The sequence below is a fragment of the Accipiter gentilis genome, chromosome 9 (assembly GCF_929443795.1).
Source record: "Accipiter gentilis chromosome 9, bAccGen1.1, whole genome shotgun sequence".
Classification (NCBI taxonomy): Eukaryota; Metazoa; Chordata; class Aves; order Accipitriformes; family Accipitridae; genus Astur; species Astur gentilis.
Window position 1 is genome coordinate 27,124,223 of NC_064888.1, and position 25,526 is coordinate 27,149,748.

Below are 25,526 nucleotides of genomic sequence, written 5' to 3' on the forward strand. Positions count from 1 at the left end.
TCTCACAATGATATCAAATTTAATGTAAACATTTATAATTGTTTGCATATCAAAGGTTTCATTATTTTACCAGCCAATGAAAATGGGCCATCCACTTCGGGTTCAGCTTCTAATTTATTATGAAACAACACACACGATGGTTGTTGTGTTTTATAAAAGTGGTGGCTTTTGCACTCGGGTCCTAAGCTAACTACCAGTGACCCAGTTACATGAAACAGCATTTTAAATGGAGTAAGTTCACTGAATGCAGCAGACAGAACTCCCACAAGCAGAATGATCAGAAAACACATAGCTCAGAGCTAACATATCAAACAACAGATTGGTAAATAGGTTAGCTTTAATGGGATGGACTTACTAGAAATTAATTTGAGTTTGAGAAAAACCTGTCACTGTTTTTCAGAAAAGCTCAAAAGGTTTAACAACACAGTTCATTAGCAGCAAGAGTCACAAGAGCCCTGTGGATTTTTAAAAGATTTACCGCTACATAGGCATCACATAGAGAACAGTGAAAGCATAGAAAAGCTATTATCCAGATTCTGAACTGGAAACTGCTTGCTTTTACTTAAAGGTTTGTTTTTGTTTTATCAATTAAAGTGAAACCAACTTGACTAAGAGACTACAAAGACAGAAAGGGAATCGGAAAGAGTGGCCATTTTTTGACTTTTGGAATCTGATGGACAGAAGTGGTTTGTCCCCTAAATAACTTCAGGTGAGTAGCAATGAAGTCAGTAGCAAATTCCCAGTTTATGCCACAGCATCCTCCATTTTAGGTAGGTCTAGAATATAAATGTTTCTGATTAAGCTATACATTCAATTGTTCTACTCCCTCTGAAGTACATTTATTTTGTCAGGACACTTTTCTATAGAACAACCCTTAGTCTAGGGAACAAAGTAATGATAGAGTGACTTTGCTTATTTGGGAAAATTGCAAATTCCAATCTGTCCTTGAAGCATAAGTTTTTCACATGCTGAAGGGTGACTCCACCACAGGATGTAGAATATTGGCAGAAAGGAAAGGAAAAAAGGAACAGGAAAGGGGAAACTGTGGCCAGAATATGCAAAACCTTTGCTAGAAACATCCTAGTCACAGCTTGGGTGCACTCAACTTTGGTGGAGACTCCTACAAGTAGCTTGTAAGATCTGGGGATAACTGAAACCTAATGCAGGCAAAGAGGAAAAGGGCAAAGGCTAAGGGTGACAGCTTGGGGCTGCAAGAGAACTGAAGCCAGTTTATCAGACTACAGAAAAAAAGCTCTTCTCATTGTGAGGGCAGACTTGGACATCCCCCTGGAGAAATGGCAGCCCTGGTAGCTGCCTTGTCTTCTTGCTCTGCTGCAAGGACTTGGTTTGGTTCGCCTGGATGCACTCTGTATGAGGGTGCAAAATCCTGGATTAGAGGTGATGTGAGGCAGGAGACATATACTTGCTTACCTAAGGACTAACTTTTCTAAATGCAGATTAACCTTTGCTGACCTTAAGAATGGCAGTGAACTATCTGATAAGCACCTACGCAGTGAAGCATTAATTATTTTTATGACATGTGAAAGTGTCACTTTGATCCATAAATATTTCACATTCCTTCTAAACATAAGAGTATATATTACCATTTTTTGGAACCATAATAGCTTGATTAATCCTATTATTAATATTGTTCATCATGTAACAAACGTTTTATTTTTTGCATCTTATTAAATCGCAACCTAAGGTGCAGACGATATCCAACAGGTTCCAGTAGAAGAATAGAAAAGTTAATTATTTTTATGGCAAAATATTTAATTCTGTCATAATTACATGTTCTGGTAGTCAGTTTTGCAGTACCTGCATGTTCTCAAATCTACTTACAGGTATACAAAAATAAAAAACCTAAATAAATTTAATTGCATTTAGTTATAGAAGGTGAATAAAGAAACATTTGAACCATATGAATATTTTCATTGGAGAGATAAGTGTATTAATGGGATGTATGTCTCCAAAACTGTAATTTGTTGTGTGGTTAGACTCTCATTCAGTACTCTGTTCCAGTTGCAGACTAGACTTGAGCTGAGTAAGCACACCAATCCCTATGAAAAGGTAGTGCCATTAAGTCAGGACAAATGTAGTCAAGCTCAAATGTCCAACTATCTTTAAACATTCAGTCTTTGAAATAGCAACTCCTAAACACTGCCTTAACACTCTTTACTGCAAAGCTGTAGAATCAGCTCTACTTTATTGCTGACTTTTTAAAAATCTGTCAGAGACCTGGGGCAAAAAGTAGGTTGATATAATCCTTGCCAGACAATAACTAGACTACAGTTAATCAAGGAACTGGTTTCTGAAATAACACTAGTTAACAGATGATTTAAACAAGGAAGGATAGAGTAGAGACAAACAGCTCTACCTTGCAAGAGAGGCAGAACTTTCCTCCGGCGACTCAAACCACCTTCCTGCTCAAAACAGCCACTTACAAGCCTTCCTTTGGCCTTTGTAGTCCTCCTGCACTGGATATGGGACATGCATTTTCTCCACTAGATTTTATAGTGAGAAGTTGGCAACTAGAATAATTAACTTTTTTGAGCTTCTACTTTGGTAGAAAACTCATGTTAATTTTCACACTGAGACTATTTTATTTTCTCAGCATTTTGGTTCAGACGGTGCAGCAGTCCCTTGAAATCTGCACAGCTCTTATTTATTGTTTACACATTAACAGTGTTAACAGTTCATAAATGCCAATAATTAACGACCACATTTATTTTCTAAGTAACATGTACTCCAAGTATAACATGTATAAACATTCATATTACCGAATAAAACTAGCTGAAAACACTTTGCTGTACAAATACAGCTGTTGGCTACATCCAAGTACAACAATACACAAGGACTTACAAATGTTAAATCCTAGCCCTATTAATCCATATTGTTCAAAATGAGATATGAACTGGTCTTTGTCAGCTGCTGGTATGGAGATTAAAATCATGATATAGAGTTTCACAGTTGATTTGTAGTGTTTGGTTTGATGAATAAGGCAGCAGAGAGACAGCAGAAAGAAGCTGGGTAGAGCTGCTTAGCCCCTACATGTTGATAACTGACTGTCTTACAGCTAAGAATCATCATCTCCTGACTGCTGCAATAGCAGAAAAATAAATTTCAGATTCATATTTTTCCCTGTCTTTTATATAATAATAATAAAAATTATATTGACCAGTTAAAACTTGTAACGGCTAATAGTGTATTTCAGAAATTGTCATGACTGATGGAGTTTGAAAACCAGCAGGATTTTAGGAAGGTTTTCGTTGCTCAGGTTAAATGTTCAAGATTGCTGCAATTAGAGCATCATGGTTCTGTAAGTTTTTATTTAAACACATTTGGAAGAAGCTGTGTTTCACAAAGTCATTGTTGTATTAATGCCAGCATAAAGATTAAAGTTGTTGATGCTATGTTAGTGAAAGAAATAAAAATAGTCACAAGACCAAAAAGTAACTGATAGTTTGAAGTATCCTCTGTTGAATTTGTAGTAACAAGACACTTAAAAAGCATTTTAATAAAAAAAAATATGAAAGAACATTTAATACAATGTTACTAAAAATATTTTAAAGATTATATACCCAAATATTCTAGTATAACAAGACTTTTTTATATAAACAGTACAACAGAGAATGTACATATCTGCACATACATGCTTTTTTGTGAAGATTAACTTTTCTTTTGCAATGCATTCAAAACATTTCTATGCTGTACAAGAGTATTTAATCTTCCATTCATCATCTCTGAAGAAAATGGAATATAAACTGAATTTGACTTCATAATTGAAGGTGACAGTTTATAACTGTATTCCTTGTAACTTGGACACAGAGGAATCTCACAAATTAGGAAGGCTATTTATGTAAGTTACCAAGCTTCTATTGTCTGCAAATAATTATTTTATTCTAGTTTGTCCACCTGGCCTCATATGCAGTCCAGATCACATATGTTATTTCTGCATTACTGAGACAGATGATTAGAGTCTCGTTTTTGTCCAGCCATTAAGTTTTCCACACTAGTTTTAGATAACACAAGGAAGATTAGCTAACTTATCCTCAGAGTAGTATGCATCTTTCAGCTATTGGAATGTGCGGTTCTCTTGCTCTCCAAATAAATTCTTTACTAATTGCTAAACTGAACAAATTGCACTTTGTATCGATAGTAATCTTCCTCCAGTGGAATGTACTGGGCATGAACACAATATAATCTTCTACAGAGATACATCATAACTATTTCCCCCCCAGCCTCCTGTATGGTTATTGGGTTAGCCAAGTTCTTATGCATTAATGCATATAGTAGCAAAGTATAATAGCATGCATTAATTTCATAAGCAAATTCCAAAGCAGACTGTTAGCGCCATAAATCTTGCTTCATTTTTGTTGTATGCCTGTTAAATAGGGAAAACAATTGCCAAGAACTCAGAAGATAATTAATCCTTTTGAATCAAACTAAATTGCTGAGTAGTTTGTAAAATCTCAAAGTAAAAAAGACTGCCTGCTGAGACAGAAAAAAAAATAGTATCTATTTAGATGCTTAGGAAAACTCCTTACTCGTGAAAATCTGTTTTTCAGTCAAGAATCACTCCTTCAAGTATGAGAGATTATGCAAGCCCATTTTTCTCTGGCTAGCATGTTTACACAGGATTAAACAGCCCTATAGGATTAGAAATATGAATTTTTGTGTAGATGGAAATTTTTGAGAGTGACAGTCCTGAAAACTTTTTTTAAATTATTTTTATTTATTAATTTTTACACAAAGCAATAGTAGGTCAAGTTTCTTGTGCTATTTTCTGCTATAGACTTATACCTGAACATTAAGGAGCAAAAAAAAAAAAAAAGTAGAACATCCTCAGTGATTCAGGCTTTAACTTGCTTAATAACAGAATAATAGTTACCTTTTTTTACTGAAAACTGAAGTGAGGTCATAGTGCTTCAAAAAAAAATGAACGTAAATAGATCCACTGGGATTTAAACTGGCTATCTGAAAACAAGTCTAGATCGTGTTCTCAGCTGTTCAGTTTTACTTTGCCAAGCTCACTTAAAGAATAAAGCAAAAAATTCAACTAACTGCCCATGGTAAGGAAATGCACAAGAGCAGTGCAACACTTGCTTCATCTTTATTAAAGATGTATCTGGCAGAAATAATGATACACAAACTAGACAACCAACCTTTCTCAGGGACACAAAAATATTCCAGATGTCCCTATAGTGATACGTCTTCCAGTATTAATAACTCATTTACATAAATTTTTCCTTTACATAGCTCCAACTATATATTTCTACAGTTTCATATATTATCCTTGCTCTGTGGCTTTGGACTTGAAATATTTACAAAAATAATTGTAAAGCTTGTTATAGACAGATGCACAAATGTAAAAATTAAGTAAATGTGATCAATATGATCTTTAAGGGAATGGAAGACCTTGCTAATCTAAAACAACCCACCTCCCCACCCATGTTCCCCCATGCCCCCCAAATTGCTTAAAAGGCACAAGGCTCCATTCATCATGATGATTAGCCATCTCCAAGGGAAGATGTAAGCAAATAACTGCCATTCTGCTGGCAAAGAGTGAGAAGCTGTCAGGAAATTCACCATGACCAAGGAGAAGGGCTCAGAGCACGTGACAGCAAGCACTTCTTGAGAGCCTGCGCTACACACCAGTCCTAGTCATACTTAGCTCTTTTCTATAATATTACCACTATGGGGTTGGTGCATATGGCAGACAGTACTTTTCCAGTCAACTTCAGGAATAGAAGATGGGTTGTAGGTGTCAGTGATTATCAATTTCATGTCAGTGCTCTTTATTTTGGAATACTACCCTTACCCTGGTTTATTGATAAGACATCAAAAATCTTGAGGATTTTAAAACACTTAAGAGTCAGTATTTAAAAGAAGAAAGGGGGTTTCAACTCACTATAACATAACAAATATTATCATACTTTTAACCAGCAAGTAAAGAGGTATCTTAATGATTTTAAATCAATGTACTCACCACTTTTTTAGCATCTATATTTTGTGACTCACTTGATTTCTGCTTTCCAAGGTTTTTCATGTAACTATGAACTTCTGAATTAAAACATTCAGCTCCATAAAATGCACTGCTCCAACCAGGACTACAGCCATGAAAGTCAGGTAGTCTGGGAGACACAAGGTAGCTGTTTCCAGCTATCTTTATCATGGTCTCTTCTTCTGGCTCTTTATTTTCTTCTGCAAAGCGTGGATGAATACAACAGCTGTTGCTTTGTAAAAACTGTCGCTCTTTCTCTATGGGGATACTATTCTGCAGCCTCAATTCTTTTTTGATATTATTTGAAGGTGACTCATCAAAATCCATTTCAGCTACCGATGTATTTATCATAGGCTCAGCCTTCACATCAAAGGTTGCTTCCCCTTCTCCTAAAGAGGGTGTAGGACAGGGGGAGAAATAATGGTCATGTGCTGTGATACATACTTTGTTGAACTTAAACACTACACATACAAACACACAGTTATGAGACTACCGATGTGTTCTAACAGTTGTGTTACATGCTTATTTTGGCTCTGTGCTTTCTTTTTCTCAACTACATGTTGTAAAACGATAAAGGTTAAAGACATTTCAGAACTATTAAGCAGTAGTTAAGCAATACATTTCTGAAAATTACAAAATATTTTCTGTGCATATACAACAAGCATTTAAACAAAGCATACTATAGAAGCTTTAAAACAAAAGTTAGATATGTCAGACCTGTGCATGCATTAGTAAAAAGCTTAGCTCTTGAGTTTTTTTTCCATCCATAAGTCTTGAAGCTTTTATTCCATACATAGAGGGCAAGAATACTTGATAGAGCCAAAGGGGACATAGATGTTAAAACTTCTACTCCTACAAGACTCACTCCCTTGAGCTATGATGGAACTTCTTTGCAGTTGTAACAGCTACTACCAACCTTAAGGGACTGAGGCGACAGTCAAAGCTTGGTATGATGCTGACAGGAGCTTTTACACCTGCCAGAAGTCTCCCTTTTCACTTGAGCAACCCTCCAGGACTTATATATGCCACCTTGGAGTCAAATGGACCTAAATTACTGGTGCAAAGAAATCATATACTCCATGGGAAAGTCTGGCTCTACATTTGCAATCTTTCTGAGCCAAAATGGAAAACTGTAACATAGAATGACAGCAGCCAAGTGCAAACTTACAAATTTATGTTAACAATGTAGGGGTATAAGCCATTCTTTAAAGAAGTTTAACTTTGCCCAAAACAGAGAAGTAACCAAGTTTAAGTGCTGAAACTTGGCAGAACTATCTTGGGAAAAAAATATGAAATACTGATACAACAGCAACCAAATACAAGCTGCCCATGAATACACCAAGCCTAGAAAGGGTAATGGTTGTTACCAGTCCCAGCTCAGTTTTGAGTTCAGTTACTGAAAGACGGAATATTTTATAAACCTTCAATCACAAAGTATGACAGGAAAAACGCAAAACCCACACTGAAGAAGTACAAATAAACAAGCACTAATATAACCTTAATGACTGCCCTGAAATGGTGTCCTGTAACAAAGTTTGTGATCAAAGGGCAAAACTATCTTGATTAACAAACCACTTGACCCACTGTTCATTTTGCTATCTATCTTTAAAAAGGCACTTCAGTGGATAGAATAGGGCAGTGGAAGAATTCCTAGGAGAGACATAAAGACTATTCTATTTTACCTGTTTGCGAAAACCCTTTTGATGAATAGTTAAAAACATCCATTTAAATCCAAAAGCCATTCATTTTCTAGATTTCTGTACAATTCCCTTCCCCAGAATTTGTAAATAATTTTATTGACAATATCATTTTTTATTTTAATACGGTTTTTTTTTTTTACTGCCTAGTTTTGTTTTAATTCTGATAAGTGAACAAAGAAGGACCAGATCTGTTGCACAGTAATCCTTCAACCAATTCTCAGCTTCATCAGTAATGCCTAAGCGGTCATGAGAATTTTCTAAAGCTCTCCTCTCTGCCTAACTAAGCTTGCTATATTGTGGGGAACTGACTTAGTATGACTGTCCCCCTTCCCTCTCCCTCCCTTAAAGCATGCCACTAGAACATCTACTGGATGAATACAAGAAAACCATATGTAGCAGTTAGGATTTTGGGAGTTTTTCAACAGACACATCTGTGTATATAAAAGTAAGTAAAAGTAAATGAAACAGGCATCCCACTCAACGACATCTGGTCATACGTAAGCTTCCTTCCTTCCTATGTAAGCTTGGGGACAACAGGTCCCCAAGGCATTGATAATGTCCAGATTCAGTGATAACATTCATAAGTGCCAAGATGAGTGTTTTACTGAAGACATACTCAAAGTGCTAATCTCTCAAAACTTGTGTCATTGGTAGATTGCTAGCACACAAAAAGATCGAGAAACATGAAGTTCCTTCTCACCCTCTGTCTGATCACTGCTTGCCAAAAACCCATTGGATTTCTTCAGGTCTTGGAATACATTGCCACACTTTGAATCATCTGCCTCAGTTATGCTGAAAATACAAGATTAGGAAAAATTAATGTTTCATATACTTTTATACTTACATCAGTAAAATGAGATCTTACAAATGACTCTACCATGTATGTGAAGGGCTTCATACCTCCTGAAGTTTGCATGTTCAGCTTCAGTTGTTATTTTACAAGGAAAAAAATGTTCAAACAGACATTAAAGCACACTGAGTAAGATACAGGGGTTTTCCTTTATAGCATTTGGCAAAATTCCAACAGAAGTATCAGAACACATACAAACAGAAGGCATAACTCCAGGCATAACTCAGACTGCAAATTACTGTAATGGGTTTTTCACTGAGGATTCAACCTCTGGATAACAGTCTGACTCTAGAGTCATCCCTAATAAAAATAATCATAATTTTAAGTCAAAGAAGTTAATAATTAAAACCTGCTATATTCTTTGTCTAAAGAATGTGAAGTAAGCAGTGCCTCAGAGATATTCTGAAGCAGTTCTTGTGTGTGATCTAAAAGCTAGACCTGTATTTTAGTACTGGATAATAAATGATGATTTCCTTTTCACTCCTGCTTTAAACAACTTTACTTTGTGACAATAGTTCATATAGAGGATGACCTCTTTGTATATGTCAGTAATTCAGCTGCAACAGCTCAAGTTTCTCCTACTATAACATTCAATTCTGGGGAATTAAGAGCCTAACCTCCAACCAATTTTCAGTGGCTCCTTACAAATCCCAACCCATATGTGAAATAGGCCAACACGCCAGGGCCTGATATCTGGAGGTCGTAGTCTATTCTCTCTGAAAGCTGCTGTAGAGATTATACATCTTTTAACACTGAAGTTTTCCTAGACCGTACCTATCAAGCTTTGTCAAAACTTCCAATTTGTAGTTCCAGACCATGACAGACAAACCACCCATATATAACTTCCATATATAAATGGATATAACGTTTACAATAGCCTTCAGTAAGTAGCTTTTATAAGTATGCTATATTTGGTGGCTGCAATAAAACAAGAATGTTTTTTATTATTTTTCAGGTAGATATGTCATTGAAGACAAAATAGTAAAAATGAGAAATTAAGCAAGCTGGTGTTTTCTCACTTAACAGACTACTTGCAAAAGACTGCCAGCAGGAACACTGAGTCAAACTAAACCAGTTAAGTAAAACATTTCTAGCAAAGCTAAATTAATTTCCTTGTTCTTAGGTGTGAGTAGAACAGAAGGATGTATAAAGAACTAAATAAACTCAAATGGAATAAGCGAAATGAACATTAAGAACAATATATTTCACTTCCAGTTAAACAGACTCTTTCTAACAAGACTATGAAGCTCTCCATCAATGGTTGAAAGCAATATTGATCAGGTTGAATTAGGTTTCCATTATTTAGCTATCCTAAGATAGCCTAATAGAAAACATTTTCTGCTAAGCTGTTAGGCAATGTTTGCTGAAGAAAGCCATGAAGTATCTAATAGACTGGGAAGTCAACGGTTGGCAGAAAACGAGTAAGGATACCTGAAGAGAAGCAGCATATCCTTTCCTGCTTCCAGGAATTAGGATGAAAAGCATTAAATTGAACTATAACAAGGAAAAAGTTGAAAAACACCTACCACAAATGTGAAGGTCTTTCTCCATTTACTACCTGATAGAGATTCTCCAGTAATTTTTCATCCCAATAGAGGTCACAAAATTTCTCACAAATTGTATCAGAGAACATACCAAACTTAATTTCCTTTAAGTTTAAAATGAAGTTACCTTGTTTAAAAAAAGAAGAAACAAGCAAAAAGAAAAAAAAGAGAAAAAAAAGACATTAACAATATTCTTACACATGAATGATAATAATATACAGAAGAAAATCTACATACCCATATCAAAAACTTCGACTCCATTCTCTAGATAGCCATCAAATGCAAACTCCTCTTGTATAAGATGAACTACTTCCTGTAGTAAAGTGTCATTTGTTCTGTTCTGCTGGGGCAGGACTTCAACATCAAAGAGATGAGAATTGTCTTGATTCACTGAAGTACACGGTGTGTGTTCTTTTTCAGTGAAAATACTGTCTACACTGGTAGCACACTCAATTTCTTGGCAGTTGGTTTGAACAACTGGGTTACTTTTACCAAACTTGTTCTGTGTATTAACAGTCTCGCGGTTTTCCACTTTGCAAAGGGAGGCATCATTTTCTGTTTGCGTGTTCGTTTTATAAGTTGCAAAAGTACTTGAAAGTAGCACTGGCAAACTATGATAGCAATCATAAGCAATTCTTGAACGAAGAGGTTTATTTGGTATTTGCTCTGATACAGCTAAATGTACTGGTACAAATGTCAAAACTCTTTTCTCTGAGTCCTGTTTAAGAATGATGTTATTTATATGAAGAAAATTAGGAGATGTAGGACAAGCTACGGAGCTGGAAGGAACTTCAGATAAAATGTTCCTTCCCTGTAGAGTATGCGAGAAATGAGATGGCGATGGTAACGTATCTATAGAAGTAAATGCATTGCCTGACTTTTGCTCTTCTGAAGATATCTGGGCTGAGTGGCCTGGAACTTGTAAATCACACTCGGGTATTTGAGGTGCAGTTTCAACAATGTCTGTGTCCTCAGTACCATAGCTTTTAGAGTCTTCTATATATCCTGATTTGTTGTAGTCCGTGTGTTTTTCTTTTCCTGTCTCTTTCTTGAATTGTTCAGAAACTGGCATGTGAACCTCTCTGAAAAGGAACAAAGAATTTTTTTGAGAATAATTCCAGCAGATTTAACAATGAAGTCTCAAGTTTAACTTATTCTGCTTTAGGATATACTAACTTTGTTATATTTGCATTTTGTTGCAGAATAATAGGCTTAAAGTGAGTTGCAGGAGAGGTGAATGCAACAGGTAATGTAGCTTTCTCACAATTCAGAGAAATCTGGCATGGTACCGGTCCTTTAACTGCTACAAGTTTACTTTCACTGGTAATAGGCACAAATCCTAAAACCAAAAACACAGTTAGAAAGATGAACAGTAAGTAAAATATAAATGCAAGGTAAATAACAATCAATTTAGATAGAAAAAAAAAAAAAAGAACTGCATACCTGACCAGCTAAATCTTGCAAGGAGAACTGATCTAGAGAATACTAAAATAAACATATCAGAGTCTGACTGCTTACCTAGACTTGACTCTGAAGGGACCACTTCATGTCTTTCATTCTTAAATTCAAAAGCAACATGATCTTGAGATGATATTACTTCTTCCTCAACAGCCTAACAATAAAAATTGAAGTCCAAACTGAATTTATTAGCATTTTCTTTTTTTAAATTCTACTCAGCACATTACTTCAAAAAAACCCAACCCCCATATAAACCTAGAATCTTGCAAAGCAACAACCTAGTCATGCCAAGGTGGAGAATTAAAACAAATGACATAGAAAACTCTAAGGACTGGTATAACTGTTTAGAAATCTTGATAGCCCTCTGTTTCAAATTGGAACTTTCAGGTAATCAAAGTTTTGAACAAAGTCAGTTCCATGGATTGACTGAACACTGTGTGCATTATCTACATATATTTGAAACATAAACAGAACACAACAATTACATATTAATGTCTCCTGTTCTGATAAGAGTGGTGGTAAATGAAAGAGAGATTATGAAATTAAGTCACTGGTTCTTCACTCATACAGATTGTGGTGTCGCGGACCAAAATCTGTGGAATGACCACTCCAACTGCAAGAACTAGAAAAAAGTTAATACTTAAAGACTACTTGAAAATAAATTAAAAAAAAAAATAAAATAAAAAAAAAGAACAAATCTAACTATGCTTGCAGGGGACAAAATCTTACTGGAATACAATTTACAGAATTAATTGAAAAAATGTAGAGAATTAAAAAAGGTGGCACTCTTACCTTAAAGACAGATTTAGTCAACAATGCCAAAATTTTTCTGCTGTTTATACCTCGTTCAAGTAAATAACGATTGCATGTCTTAAAAAAAAATAAAAATAAAATTCATAATTTTCAGTCAGTAAATAAGTTTTCAATCAAGTGAGGTATTCCTGGACAAGGACAAAGTCAAGATAGTCAATTATAAGTAATCTAAATTTAGGAAGTCTTATGAACATATTCTGAGTACCTTATTGACAATTTCAGTAAAAATTAAAAACACACCCCTCTGTGTCCCTAGGGAGGTAACTTTAAAAACAAACCCCAAAGTGATTGCTTATGATTTAATTAGGTATCAGCCTATTACCAAAAATAAATTAATATTTTGATATTAAAATCACTAAAATGAGACTTTAGACACAACTAGATTTCACATAAAATTGCTTAAACCTAGTAACCTTAATTGCATCAGCTAGAGAAGGTCTTTCTTCAGGGTTTTTTCTTGCCATATCCAGAAGAAGTTTTTTTAATTTTCTTGGCAATGCTAGTTTGTGACTCGATGGAACACTGTATTTTGCAGCCATCCACAGAACTGCCGCAACACCATAAATGCAGACCTATTGGTATAATGTAAGAGACAGGAAAGATGTAAACAGACAAAAAAACCCCTTCCACTTCAAAACCAATTCCAGCAAATTATAAAAAAATTCCCCTCATTCCCTGAAAAAAAAAAAAAAAAAAAAAAAAAAAAAAAAAAAAAAGACTAAAGCTTCCAAAGTACAGACATTTGGCTTCTGAAGATGCTGATGAAAATCCCAGCCCATTTCAAAAACTAGCTGTTATGCATGCAGGGCCAATAATAGTAGCTAATTTTCTACTGTTGGAGCAACAGACATAATTTGTCTTATCCTTTGTCTAGGAAAATTAGTCAGGAAAAAAAAGTGGGTTTAGAACCATTTTGAAGAATTCCTTTCTTATGTAAAAACTCAGATTGCTGAAAGCAATGGTAGAGCTCTACCATAAAACCTGGCCAGCCACAATTTACTTAAAAAAGCTGATGATAATTCAGCAAGTAAATGGCATAAAGTAATTACAAGCGAGCCAGTACAAATCATATTTTACAGAAAAGATTACACCTATCAGGAGAATGAGGTACTGTATATTTATTTTAGCAATTATAGTGCTACCTGCAGCTAGACCAACTGAAGTTGCCATGATGAGGGACCTTGAAAAGCACTTGATCTTCACAAGCTTTCTTGCTTTATTTGAAGAATTACAGTTTTCAACTGAGCCAGATTTAGTCTATTTAATGTTTAGTTTACACATGTTAGCATGTACTACAAATGCAATTTTGACAAAGTTAAAGCACTGTGTTTCTTCACATTGCCTCTGAAAGATATTAAAAAGGCTCAAGGGACAGAAACCTAAGCACAGTACTAAATAATGTGGTCTTATAAAACAGTGTTTTCTAGCACTCTTGAGCAAAGTGAACAGCAATGAACACAACATAACAAGGAAGTTCACTGAAAAGAAAATAACCTGTGAACCATTTGAACTGTTGAACAAAAGCTAACAGGTAGAAAAATATTTGAAATAGGAGAAAGCAGCTCCAAGAAAACAAACAAAATATTTTCTTCCCCTTAGGCTCAGAATTCCAAGAGTCAATGGGATCTCAATTTTAATCTAAATTTATTTATTTAGGAAAAAATTGCCATCCAATCCAGCATATCCTTCAAAAAAGTTCCTTTTCCTGAGGTAGTACAGTTATGACTGCCACTACAGAGTCTTGATTCCCATACCATAATTCTAACTAAATGTTCATAACAACCAGAAAGGTATACAAATATCAGGAAAAAGCCAAAAAAAAAAAAGGTCAGCTTATTCTATATATAATGCTGTAGAAAAAGAAGGAAAAAAGGTTACTTCAAATTTTCTAAGGAAAAAGAATAAAGTATAAAGACTTTAGGATTATTAACTTCTACCGTCTGGTGAAACTGCTGTATTATATTTCAGGGTTAGTTTAAGCTTCTGAAGCCTTTGAAAAACCTGCATGTTGGATCAAGGCAGTTTAAGAAGAAAAAGCAACTTTAAAGAAGATGATATATAAACATTTTCTAGTTACAGATAATTTTGCAGAAAGTCAAACTCTGTCTTTAATAGATTTTTAACGAAGGGGTTTTTTTTCTGATTCATGACTACTATGTCTAATTTTAAAGAACTCGTGGGGCACAAGGTACATATTAGCTAACCTCTTTTCTTGTTACATAATAGAAGCGTACCGTAACTTCTGCTTTCCTAACTCTTAAGACTACTGTGGTACAGTCTGCAATTCAGATGCGGTTGCAGTGGAGACAAATACTCACCCGATATTTATTAACATTTTTATCATCTTTGGTCTGAGAGCTCCTTACGGCTTATATCCGTAGCAAAAAGCTCTAGGAAAACTGTATTGGTAAGAGATATAATTCATAACGTTCCCATAGTAAAAATATGCTGTTAGTGATATTTTTATCCAATCTTCCAAATGAAATTAATGTTTGGGCTTTAGCCTAGACAGTCTAAAATACTGATCTTAGTGTGACCTCCAGAATGTGAAAACATGACTTCAAACTCTGACCTACTGCTAAAAACCTGAAAATAATTAAGCCTTATGGAAAACTATTGAATAATAGATTTTTGGCAGTTACTCCAACAATTTTGGAAGGCAAAATTATTTTTCAGAAGCAAATAGTTTTATGGGAGATTAATATATAACCCCCCCCCACAGATAACCAAGAAATATTGGGAGAAACAAGAAATATTATTAGAATCTTAGAAGAGTTTAGCTTGCTTCTTCGAACAGCAGAGGGATACGACTGTCCTTTGATAAAATACATAGGAACCTAAATAACCTAGTACATTACCTTCTCAGTATCCACATCCTCTTCTTCAATTTCAGGAGCTAAATAAAATATATCACAAGATTCTAAATGAGAAAAGAAACCAGAAACAAAAGGTAAGACATTTTCTACCTTCTCCACTCCTCCTCAAAAGAAATAAAAGCAGAGCATGCAATGTATTAGTTTACCTTCAGCTTTTGGAGCAGCAAAGAGGATACTTCCATGGCAGTCAATCAGCACAGAGTCCAAACATAAGACCACTGCAAAACAAGCCAGAAAATAGCAAGGCATAACAAATATCTCTTTTTGTAACTATTTGACACTAATAAAAAGAAATTAAATAATTTAAAAAATAATTTGCAATGTCAGCAATTACCCTATGATAAATGATGCTTTAAATAACGCTAATGCTAGAACAGACATCACCCAGTAAAGAGACAGTAGATGCATGATCACCCAAAGCAATCCCTGCAGAACGAAGACAAGAAAGTAAAACAAAATGGGATCACAATAAATAAAAGGGCTTAGAATACTGGAAGTTTATTCTCTTTATACCCGGCATTGAAAAGGAAGGCCAAGAAAGGAACAAAACAAAACAAAGAAATACAACAGCTAGACGTACTCTAGTCTTCTCACAAGGTACCAATAAAAGATAGTCAATTTATCTTAAGCGTTTAATCTCTCCTCTCTTCCCTCCTCCAACCCCACCAAAATATAGGGTCATTATCTGGAGACAGCTGAGACATATGTGGCCAGATCCAGAACTCCTCTAGGTGGGATAGGATATGGACTCCAGTTTTGCACAGATAGTTATAATCACACACAGTCTCCCACTGAAGTGTTATGTAGATTGGTGTTTGCAAGGCCCTGAAATTTTCCATAGTTAGGAAAGAAATGACTGACTTCTAAAACTATTTTAAATGATCTGAGGTTTTCAGGAACTTAACATTATGGTCATGACATCGTATTATATAAATTCAGTGATGAATTTATGAACCTGTGGTAAGACTGTGTCTATCCGCTTGATATCTTCAAAGCAAACTGTAATTTTACATGTTTCAATATAATAAGCCAGTTGGCTAGCAATGTAGTCCTGCCTTTGTAGACTACCATCAAATACGGTGTTTTCTTATTAAAAAAGAGAGTACTAGGAGAACAGATTCTACATTAAATTAAGAGGTTAAAACATTAAATTTATAAATTATTAAATAAAATATTATGGAAGTCTAAGAGTAAAACAAATATTAATTTATTATTAAATAATAAATTGAAGAGGTCAATTGAAGAGGTCTAAGAGAGAAAAATAAAGAAAAAAAGGAAATCATACTTTTGCTTTTGTAGTTACCTGTACAAAACACATCTAAAGCCATTAAGTTGTTCACTATGTTCAATGTAAATAAAGACTTGTCTACTACCTTCAATAATATTTAAGCTGGACTTGAACTACATGTCTTGAAAAGCAAAGCTTTCCCAAATGGGAACCTTTACTAGTTACTTCTGCGGAGGCAGCTCCCTTGAGAACTCTTTGTGCTCACTATCTTTGTTTCTGAAGAGTTAACGCCTCTGGCCCTGAATCTGCAACACAGTTCCCGCAAAACAGATCTCAATGAGTTCAGTACAACAGAGAATTCTCACCTGGGCTCTCTAAAGGCAACATGTAAGCAACATCCTCTGATAAGAGGAGAGGAAATAAGTAAAGTCTCAATGGAGGGTACAAACAACTTTTGTAGCAGGACTGAATTAAAAAAATACATGAAGATGCTAGCTTTGGGGTATGTTTTCTTACCCAGATAATTCCTGCTTAGGATAACAAAAAAAGTGTAATCAAGGAAGGATTTGGAGGAAAAGGCTGCCTAAGTGAATAAATAATAAATAACCCAGCTTGTTCCACATTTCATATATGTAACTGTGACTCATCAGCTACCAATCTTACTCTACCAGTGTTAAGACAAAGGGTATTTTATCAAACACTTTATATGGTATCAGCTTCACCTTTAGTAAATTCATATTACTCAAAAGGAATGCTGAGGGAACTTTGTGTGTGTGTGGGGGGGGGGACTGTAGTAGTAACACCACTGTAAGTCATTCCACAGTGCACAATTACTCTTGCAACAGGCAGAGAATCCTCTGGCAGAAATATTCTAAATCTGAAAACAATATTTAACCTGAAGGTAGCTTTATTTGTCAAATATGGAATTTTAGGTAGGGTGCCTTCCATTTAGCAATTTGTATCATTATGTTCACTTTTACAGGCTACTTTAGGTTCAGATCACAACTCAGCCTTTAGTATTTTGAAGACTTATGCATTTTGAGTGCATGTAAGTGTGGTAACAGAGGCTGGCTAGGCATATTAAATTAGAAACTGATCCATTATGTGCAGTTATTTGAAACCTTCACAAACATTAGGAACATGCTACGAGGCTGAACTAATCCTGTTGCAAGGTGTATCAAATACTTAGTTTAAGTGTAACATTGCTTAAAGTGCTCAGAAATCTCCATTTATGACCAGTTTCCTTTTTAGCAGTTTTAGATCATGAAAGATAAAATAGCTGAAGCTGAAAACCAAAGAGATGCAGTAAGTTTTCTGCACCTCACTATCCAGTTGTTTATATTCAGTTATAGACTTCAAACTCATCCCTGTCAAACCCCTCAAAAGCAGGCTTTTTAAACCAAAAAAAAGAAAAGGCAGGGGTGGGTAAGTGGGGGGTGGGAACCTCTGCTCTGTTTATCAGAACTGCTACAGATTTATTATTAGTATAAGCTAAACCAACATTCACAACGCCTATGGAAGTTTAGGATGGTCTTCTCCCAAGTCACATACAACATATTCCAATTCTGTCAAAAGACTGTTCCCTGTTCCTCTCTCAGAAGTTGACTTCTGACAATTCTTCTATAAACTGAAGCATAGGGAACATGGAAGGAGTAATGTCATGACAAGACCCTGGGCGCTTTAAACTGACAAAGCCCTGTATTGTCAAAAATACATCCAGAATCATTTGTCACAAAGAAATCCAGGCAAGAGAGGAAGTTTTATGTTTACATATATATAACACTTATATTTCTTACTGCTTTCAAGATACAAGTTCCGAATGCTTTTCTTAAAAGTCACAGTACAGTTTCTCCATTCCCAAAATGTCTAAACAAAAAATTTGTTTCACTGCTTGAAGTCAAAGATTTGTTTCCCCTGCAAAAGCCATCAAAACTCAGAATAAAAAGAAAAGAAGACATTCTTCTATATATGGAAGAAAACTCCAAATTGAATAAAAATTCTAAGCCACAGTTTAAGAGAGTGAAGTTAGAAATATCGCCTATAATTTTTTCTGTACACAAAATGAACGTTGATGTTTTGCATCAATAGAATAAAGAAAACACTAATACAGTGAACATAATTAGCTAAGCAAATATTTTAAGATAATTAAGACTATACCTGGATAATCAATGCAAGTCTGCAGAGTACATAAACACTCGTAACATAATGCCCAGAGTTCATAGTCTTTCAGAGGTTTACCATACCAGGACAACAGGATTTTTAGAGAGATCCACTGAAAAAAAAGAGTGAGGATGCAAAAAGTTATTAAAAATTATCACAACGCAAAAATGTTTACTGATGCAATGAAAAAGGAAACCCTAACATACAATGCACTCACCTAAAAAGCATTAAGAAAAGGTATTTATTGCACTTGCCAGTAATGAACTAGTAATACTTTTTACTGAAAAAGCATTGCACAGTTAACCTGCTGTATAGATGAACCAGTAGTTTCTTAATTGCATAACAAAAGTGTAATTCAAGCGAGATTTCAACAAGAATAGAAGTGTTTCAGGAAAAGTAAGCTGTTTGGAAGGTATTTCTCATCATACTAAGGAAAAACTCTTCTAGAATGTCAAAGATAACACATAATTATGGGGACATCACCTAGGCTTAAAACCAGAAAAATCCAAATGATCACCACCACAAAAAAATCCCAAATTCAAATCCTGATTTACTCTGACAGGTGCATTACAAGCCTTACCTTCAGGATTTCATCATCATTTCTTGTTCTTCTGTGAAGGGCATTAACAATATTGACAGAATTAATGACAGGTTTATTTGAAGTTCAAGCACGTTGTTCTGTGTTTAATCGCTGGCTGCTCAATTTGTAGTAACCTCCTTTGTTTGTCTGGCTATCTATTTAGATTTTGATACCTGGCATAATACCTTAATGTGACAAAGATACTCCTCCATGGAAACTTACTGTTCTTCAGAGAATCCATGGTTTACATTTTGCAATTGATTTTTTTTTATTTTTTTTTGGTGAATATACAAACTTGACATTGATAGTACTGCACAGACACCTTCCTGGATCAAGCTGTGCTAATAGAAGAGCTTATCACTACTAGTGGCTCTTGATATCAGCTGGACTTCATGATCTCCATTCATCTACCAAAGGAACAGTAAAAAATTCACTGTAGGCAGAAACCTCTGGTTTAGAGCAGACCTGTCCAACTACTTTAGAAAACAGCACAACATATTTTTTGTTGCATATGCAGCCCTAAGATAGTAATGTACCTCTAAACATCAATTTTAGGCCATGCTGGGGAAAAGAACTACCAGAAGCAATTCAGATTTAACTCTGAAAAAAACCTGGAGCACAAGAGACAGAAACAAAAATTAAAACCCTGAACTGGTCTGTTTTTACAGGTACCTTTATATCCCAATCAATGTCTGTAAAATCTAAACAGACTAAGGGTTTCTCTCACACACAGTGCTAGTACATCATTACATCTGACAAATCAGTCTCTGCACTCTCATTTACTGCAGTCCATTCTTCATGACACTGACTATGAAACACCCTTCAGTGAGGCGCTATTTGGATTTTATCATAAAATATGCAATTAAGACTACTGGATTAACTTTCATCAAGATCAACAAGCAGAAATAGCTTCCCTGTGATCTATGGGGAGGAGAAAAAGAACCTCATTAATTTCTGTAGCTGAAAATTTGCTGATAATTTAATTTTTACTGGAAGACTTTCTCAAGGAACGTAATACTTTGAGTTTATACTGTTTAAATATTCCTTGAAGGTGAACCAGATAAACCATAAAGTTTTAGAAAGATGTACTGGCAAACATACCTTTTGATCTACTTAAAATGTTTTGTATTCTGCCTACCTCCAACACACATAAAAATGTGGTGTTCTTATTCTCCCATCCTCCATTGTGGCACATTGCAAAAATTAGTAACTTCAGCATAGACAGATTTGAAGCCAGGTAATAAGGTTAACCTTCATTCTCAAATTTTGCTATCACCAGCATCCTGGAGTGCAAAATTATTCCATCAATGTGTTCCTTCATTATATCTAGAAAAGTAAGCTCGAACTGTCTGATAAAGAGACATCAATTAAACACCAGGAAGGAAGAGGACAGATAGTAAAACCAAAAGAATTACTCTACAGAACATTCAAGATAGAACTTCATGCTGTTGATTGATTACTATCCCTGATCAGTGCTGCGTTCCCCCCTCCATAGCATCCTGATTCTCATGTGCCTCAAATGTCTTTGCTCACAGACACTTTACAATGAAAGAAGCAGCCAAATACTTCAAATTCACCCTGCACAGCCCAAACAAGTGGAGAGAAATCAAAAGATAAATTCCACAGAATGACTAACACATTAAGAAGGTTTTGGGATTTGGGAATATTTTTGTAATAAGTACACACCACTGCCACATGTTTCTCTGTAAGAGAATCTCTCCTCTTGAAGTTTATGTCCCTAGAGGCTCTAAAAGCTGCAGTGGAGAAAGACGGGCTTCCTCTATTGCATATACAAATCACCTTTCACTTCAGGAGAAGGTGATGAATGGCTAGCAAGGGGAAGAAGAATCTCTTGCTAAACTGGAGACTGAAGTTAGTTGTACAGCAGAAAGCTGAAAAGTATTTCTCATCACTTCTGGGATATCCAAGCTCTCTAGAGGAAGAAAGAAATGACAGAAAGAAATTTAAGCACAGCAGGAAAGTAGGAATAAACCCTAAGAGCAGCAGCAAAAGTTTATGATAAGAAAGAAGAAAGTGTCAATGATAGATAACAAAATAGGGGATGAAAAGGCACCAGAAATAAATTCTGTTTCAGAAGAAACAAGGATGTAGGAAAAGCAAATCTTAGCAGAAGTAAGAATCACTGCCATCCACAGGATGGCCAAATTAACCTGAGTTAGGAAAAAAAAGGATGCAGACTGGTTACAGGTCGATGAACTTTATTTAAATGTATACCCTTACTGTTTCTCTCTGGCAAGTATCCTAAAGAAAGATTAAACTTCAAATATCAATATTGCTAGCTAGTATTCATATGATAGTTCTCTGTGATACTAATAACAAACTGCATTGCTATTGTCTCTTACTATAATTGAAGTCTCTCCCCACCTTGACCATATCAAAAGATTACTTTTTATTCCTGAAAAAAAAACCCCAACAACCCAAGAAGGTTATTTTTCTAGTGTTCTAATTATTCCAAATGCTCACCTTCCTACACCAGAAAGAGAGAATTCTAGAAGACTTCATCTGAAGACTGAGGGTTCAGACCTGCTGGGACTTATCCTTCTAACAACTTGTAAAAGTTATCTGATATAGTCCAGGTATACAATAAGACATGTTTCATCACATATTTACATCTGTGATGAAAAACACATGCAGTCTGGTTAAAATAGTTTCCAAAGGAAAAATAATACACTTCACAACCTAAGATTGAGGCAATTTTTATTTAAGCCTCAAAACTTAAATAAAGGTATTTAATGCAATGCAACTCATACCTCACCTTTAAGGTGTTTAACATGAGATACCTCAAATGTATTTAACACAATGCACATTCAAATTCCACTGAACCTGTTTGTGTTTTGGTAAACATTTAAGTGTAAAAATCCCTTATTTAGGCATGTGTCTCACATTTGGTTGTTTTGGGTTTTTTTCCTAACATTTAAGTCTTTGATTCATGGCTATTACTATTTCCTACAACTTCAAAAAGCCTCACTCAACCACCAAGAAAAAAAATATCTCAAGTGCTGGAAAACATATGATTAAAATTTTTTAGTCAAACTGCCTGTAGCATGCATTGTTACTTAACTATCTCTTCAGACACTTTAGCAAAGCAAGCTCAAAACAACTGTTCAGCACCCATAAAGCCTCGAGTCCATTTCATTTAAAGAATTATTTTAATACTGATACAAAACATTTATTAGTATATTATCACCAGTAAAATTGCACCAAACAAAATTATAATCCAGTGCCTCTTCCTGAAATTTTTTATTCATGTTCTAAAACAAACCTTTTTATAACCAAAATCATATAACCAATTTTTAAAATAAGAAAATGTTTTTCACAGCACAGAAATTTTGACAGAAAATATGAAAAAGCCACATGACTGATTATTGCCTATAGCTACATACTGGTGACATTTTGTTTTATGCCAAAAATACTGCATTTTAAACCTCACTTGTTGAAAAAGTGATGTTTTTTCTTCAGTGCTGCAAAGATTACTTAACAGATCTTTTATTTCATTGCCGGTACCAGAATTGTAAAACCAAACTTTTAGTAAAGCATTCAGACTATGCCAGCGTACTATATTTTATGAACATAATGCTAGCATATTTTAAACCGCCAAAGCAATCAAGATTGTCTTCATTCTTTTCTTAATAAGTATTATTCTGGGAATTGACAACTTTTCTTTCCTTCCAGTGTTATTTCCCCAGTGTTCAGGTGTCATTCTCTAGCTACGTGGCTTTTCATTTCTCTCATGCTTGACTGGGTATGAATAATCAACAGAAAACAAATGTGTGTATGCCAGGTTCCCGTTAGCCCTTCCCACGTAAAGGCCATAGCATTTGTATCACAGAGAAAACATTTAAAAGCATTAGAGATGAGACACACCTGATTGGAATGAAATTGGTTAGAGAAATAAAAGATCCCCACTCAAACTTGAAGTGAAAAATATTTATTTATGGCATGCAAAACTATAAAAATTACTAGGAAAACCCTCACAAGATACATTGCAGTAGCCAGACAAAAGCAAGCAAGTATTTTTTAGTAATGCTTACTAGCAGTAAAGCACACAACATTAAGAAGCAGTGTTGGAGTATTAGAAAAATATTGTCCACTGGAGAAGTATTGACAGGCAAGAAAAACTGTCTGTTCTCCAGAGCAGACAAGGTTGATCTTCAACCGGATGGGACTGGTATTGCAATTTCTCTGAAGAACAAGAAATATTTAAAGAGACGCTAGAAATACTATTCTAAAAGCTCTATTTGCTGCAATCATACTTATCTGTTATAGAAAACTAGTGAAAGAGCAGCGCTGTAAATCTTCTAAGGTGTTTTCTATTTAGCCCAGAAGATAGAAATCATGTTAATTGGGGCTTCACACTTTTTGTGCCTTTGCAGTAAAAGAACAAACTCTCAGACTCAAGTTTTGGCCTCTTAAAAAAAAAAAAAAAAAAAGAAAAAAAAATCAAACATTTTTAGATATTCAGTAAAATTCTGGGACAGAGAAACGAAAGGGAACTTGAAAGACAGACATCAGTTGTAACTTTTTCACAGAAGGGATAGCACAGTATGGCTTTATTTTTGCAATTGTCAGGAGGTTAAGACAGAGGCAGAAACTGTTGTTTTAGAAGCCCGAGGAATAAAATCTGTTTTCCAAAAGAAGAAAAAGCTGAAAACACTACCCCCCCCCCCCCCAAGATTTATGATAGAGTCCGCCATATAGTTTAATGACTACTGAAAATGAATGACTTTCCTTCAGAAAACAAAGATGACCAGGCTAGAAGCTCAGCATTTCATAGAAGAGACAGCCATTTCGAAAACTTAGGTGTTGCTCACAGATGTTGATATACTTAAATGCATTTTTTCTCCCTACAACAGTTAAAGAAGTTTTGGGGGTTTTTGCTTTTTTGTTGTTTTGTTTGTTTGGGTTTTTTTAGAGGTTTTGTTTCTTTTTTTTTTTTTTAAGTCCCATGACTTGTCTAAAGAGCGTAATATTTTTATGTGGCAGAACCTGAACATTTGCTGGAATTGATTATTAAAAAAAGAATATAGAGCATGAGTCTATCAAACCTTTCTTCTACTGAAAACACAGCTATAAAACCCTAGTTTCATAGACAACCACCACCCTGCTGTCTTCATTTCAGCTCATATATATTATAACACTGCTTATTACAGTAACTGGAATAATAGCTACCTTTTCTAAATCACTGTGATTGTCCTGTGAATTCAGTGGGAGTGGGATAACCTCACTTCTACTAAGAGCCTACTTAGGAGAATAAAGTTCTGTTCAGGCTGAAAGAACACTTCATTTAAATTGATGATGAAATATTTGAAGAAAAAGAGGATTTCAGAAGACTAGCAGAATAATGTGAAAACATATTTTGGTTTACATTTCTGTGTGCCAATCTCAAGTGCTGCTGCAGGAAAAACAAACAGGACATTCATTACAACTTTTAAATTGTGCAAGAATTTTGGGAAACTATAATTCTGAGGATTATTTTCTTTAAAGTATCTTCATGTACCCAGACTTAAACTGTTGTCCCAGTAATCCAGTAAGGACAGAATATAGGTCTTATTTCAACAGATTTTTTTTCCTCCTTAAAGAAGAACCCTTATCACTACACTCAATTTATTCATAAGTGATGGCAGCTTATTCACCACACCTCTCTAGTTAACATGGAGGCTTAAGTATGTCTACTTCTACCTCAAGGCAAATGACTGAAGTGGGCTACCTTTATTTCTTGGAACGAAAAAAACCTCCTAAAACCCAACAACAAAAACACCCCAAACCAAAAAACCCAACAAACCAGCTGCAGCAGTTTTACAGTGGTCTGACAGCCTTATCCTAGCCATCCTCTCCATGACAAATAAACATGTAAATTAATTCCTAGGTTTATACAGTTTAGCATAAAAAAATAAAAACTCCATTCAGAAGAAAAGAGATTTGCACATATGATGAAAGACAGTTGTTTCCATTGCTTGAATACTAAGACATATCTAGATTTCTGGATGCTAACAAGCTTTCTCACAAGAAGTCAGTGACTGAAATTGCTGTGATCCTTGCTAGAAATACAAGCACATCTACCAAATGAAGCAGGTTCATGTAAATCCAGAGTAACAAATGACACAGCAAAAGCAGAAGACTTTGGAATGATTATAAATCTGATTATTACTTTCCACTCTCTTCTGAATATGAAGGTTGCATAGTCCAGAGCAGGAAGGGGGACGGTGTTGGGGGAATCATGTGTCTACAATAAATGGATCTTTTCCCAGAGTCTGAAGAATGCACCTGCAGGATTTAAAAACTAAATAAAGGA

The 25,526-nt window shown here is 35.1% G+C and overlaps 1 protein-coding gene across 1 annotated transcript in view; it reads right to left on the bottom strand.

The window, feature by feature from the left end:
• The window catches only part of KNDC1 (kinase non-catalytic C-lobe domain containing 1), a 67,976-nt gene that overhangs the window by 11,349 nt on the left and 31,101 nt on the right, over window positions 1–25,526 (bottom strand). The window contains exons 7-17 of the mRNA XM_049810502.1: window positions 18,631–18,745; window positions 15,392–15,463; window positions 15,228–15,289; window positions 12,783–12,941; window positions 12,349–12,426; window positions 11,617–11,710; window positions 11,275–11,437; window positions 10,336–11,180; window positions 10,081–10,225; window positions 8,405–8,496; window positions 5,990–6,393 (exon numbers count right to left, since the gene is read on the bottom strand). Of these exons, the coding sequence (XP_049666459.1) occupies window positions 5,990–6,393; window positions 8,405–8,496; window positions 10,081–10,225; window positions 10,336–11,180; window positions 11,275–11,437; window positions 11,617–11,710; window positions 12,349–12,426; window positions 12,783–12,941; window positions 15,228–15,289; window positions 15,392–15,463; window positions 18,631–18,745 (2,229 nt within the window). The remainder of the gene's footprint in view (window positions 1–5,989; window positions 6,394–8,404; window positions 8,497–10,080; window positions 10,226–10,335; window positions 11,181–11,274; window positions 11,438–11,616; window positions 11,711–12,348; window positions 12,427–12,782; window positions 12,942–15,227; window positions 15,290–15,391; window positions 15,464–18,630; window positions 18,746–25,526) is intronic.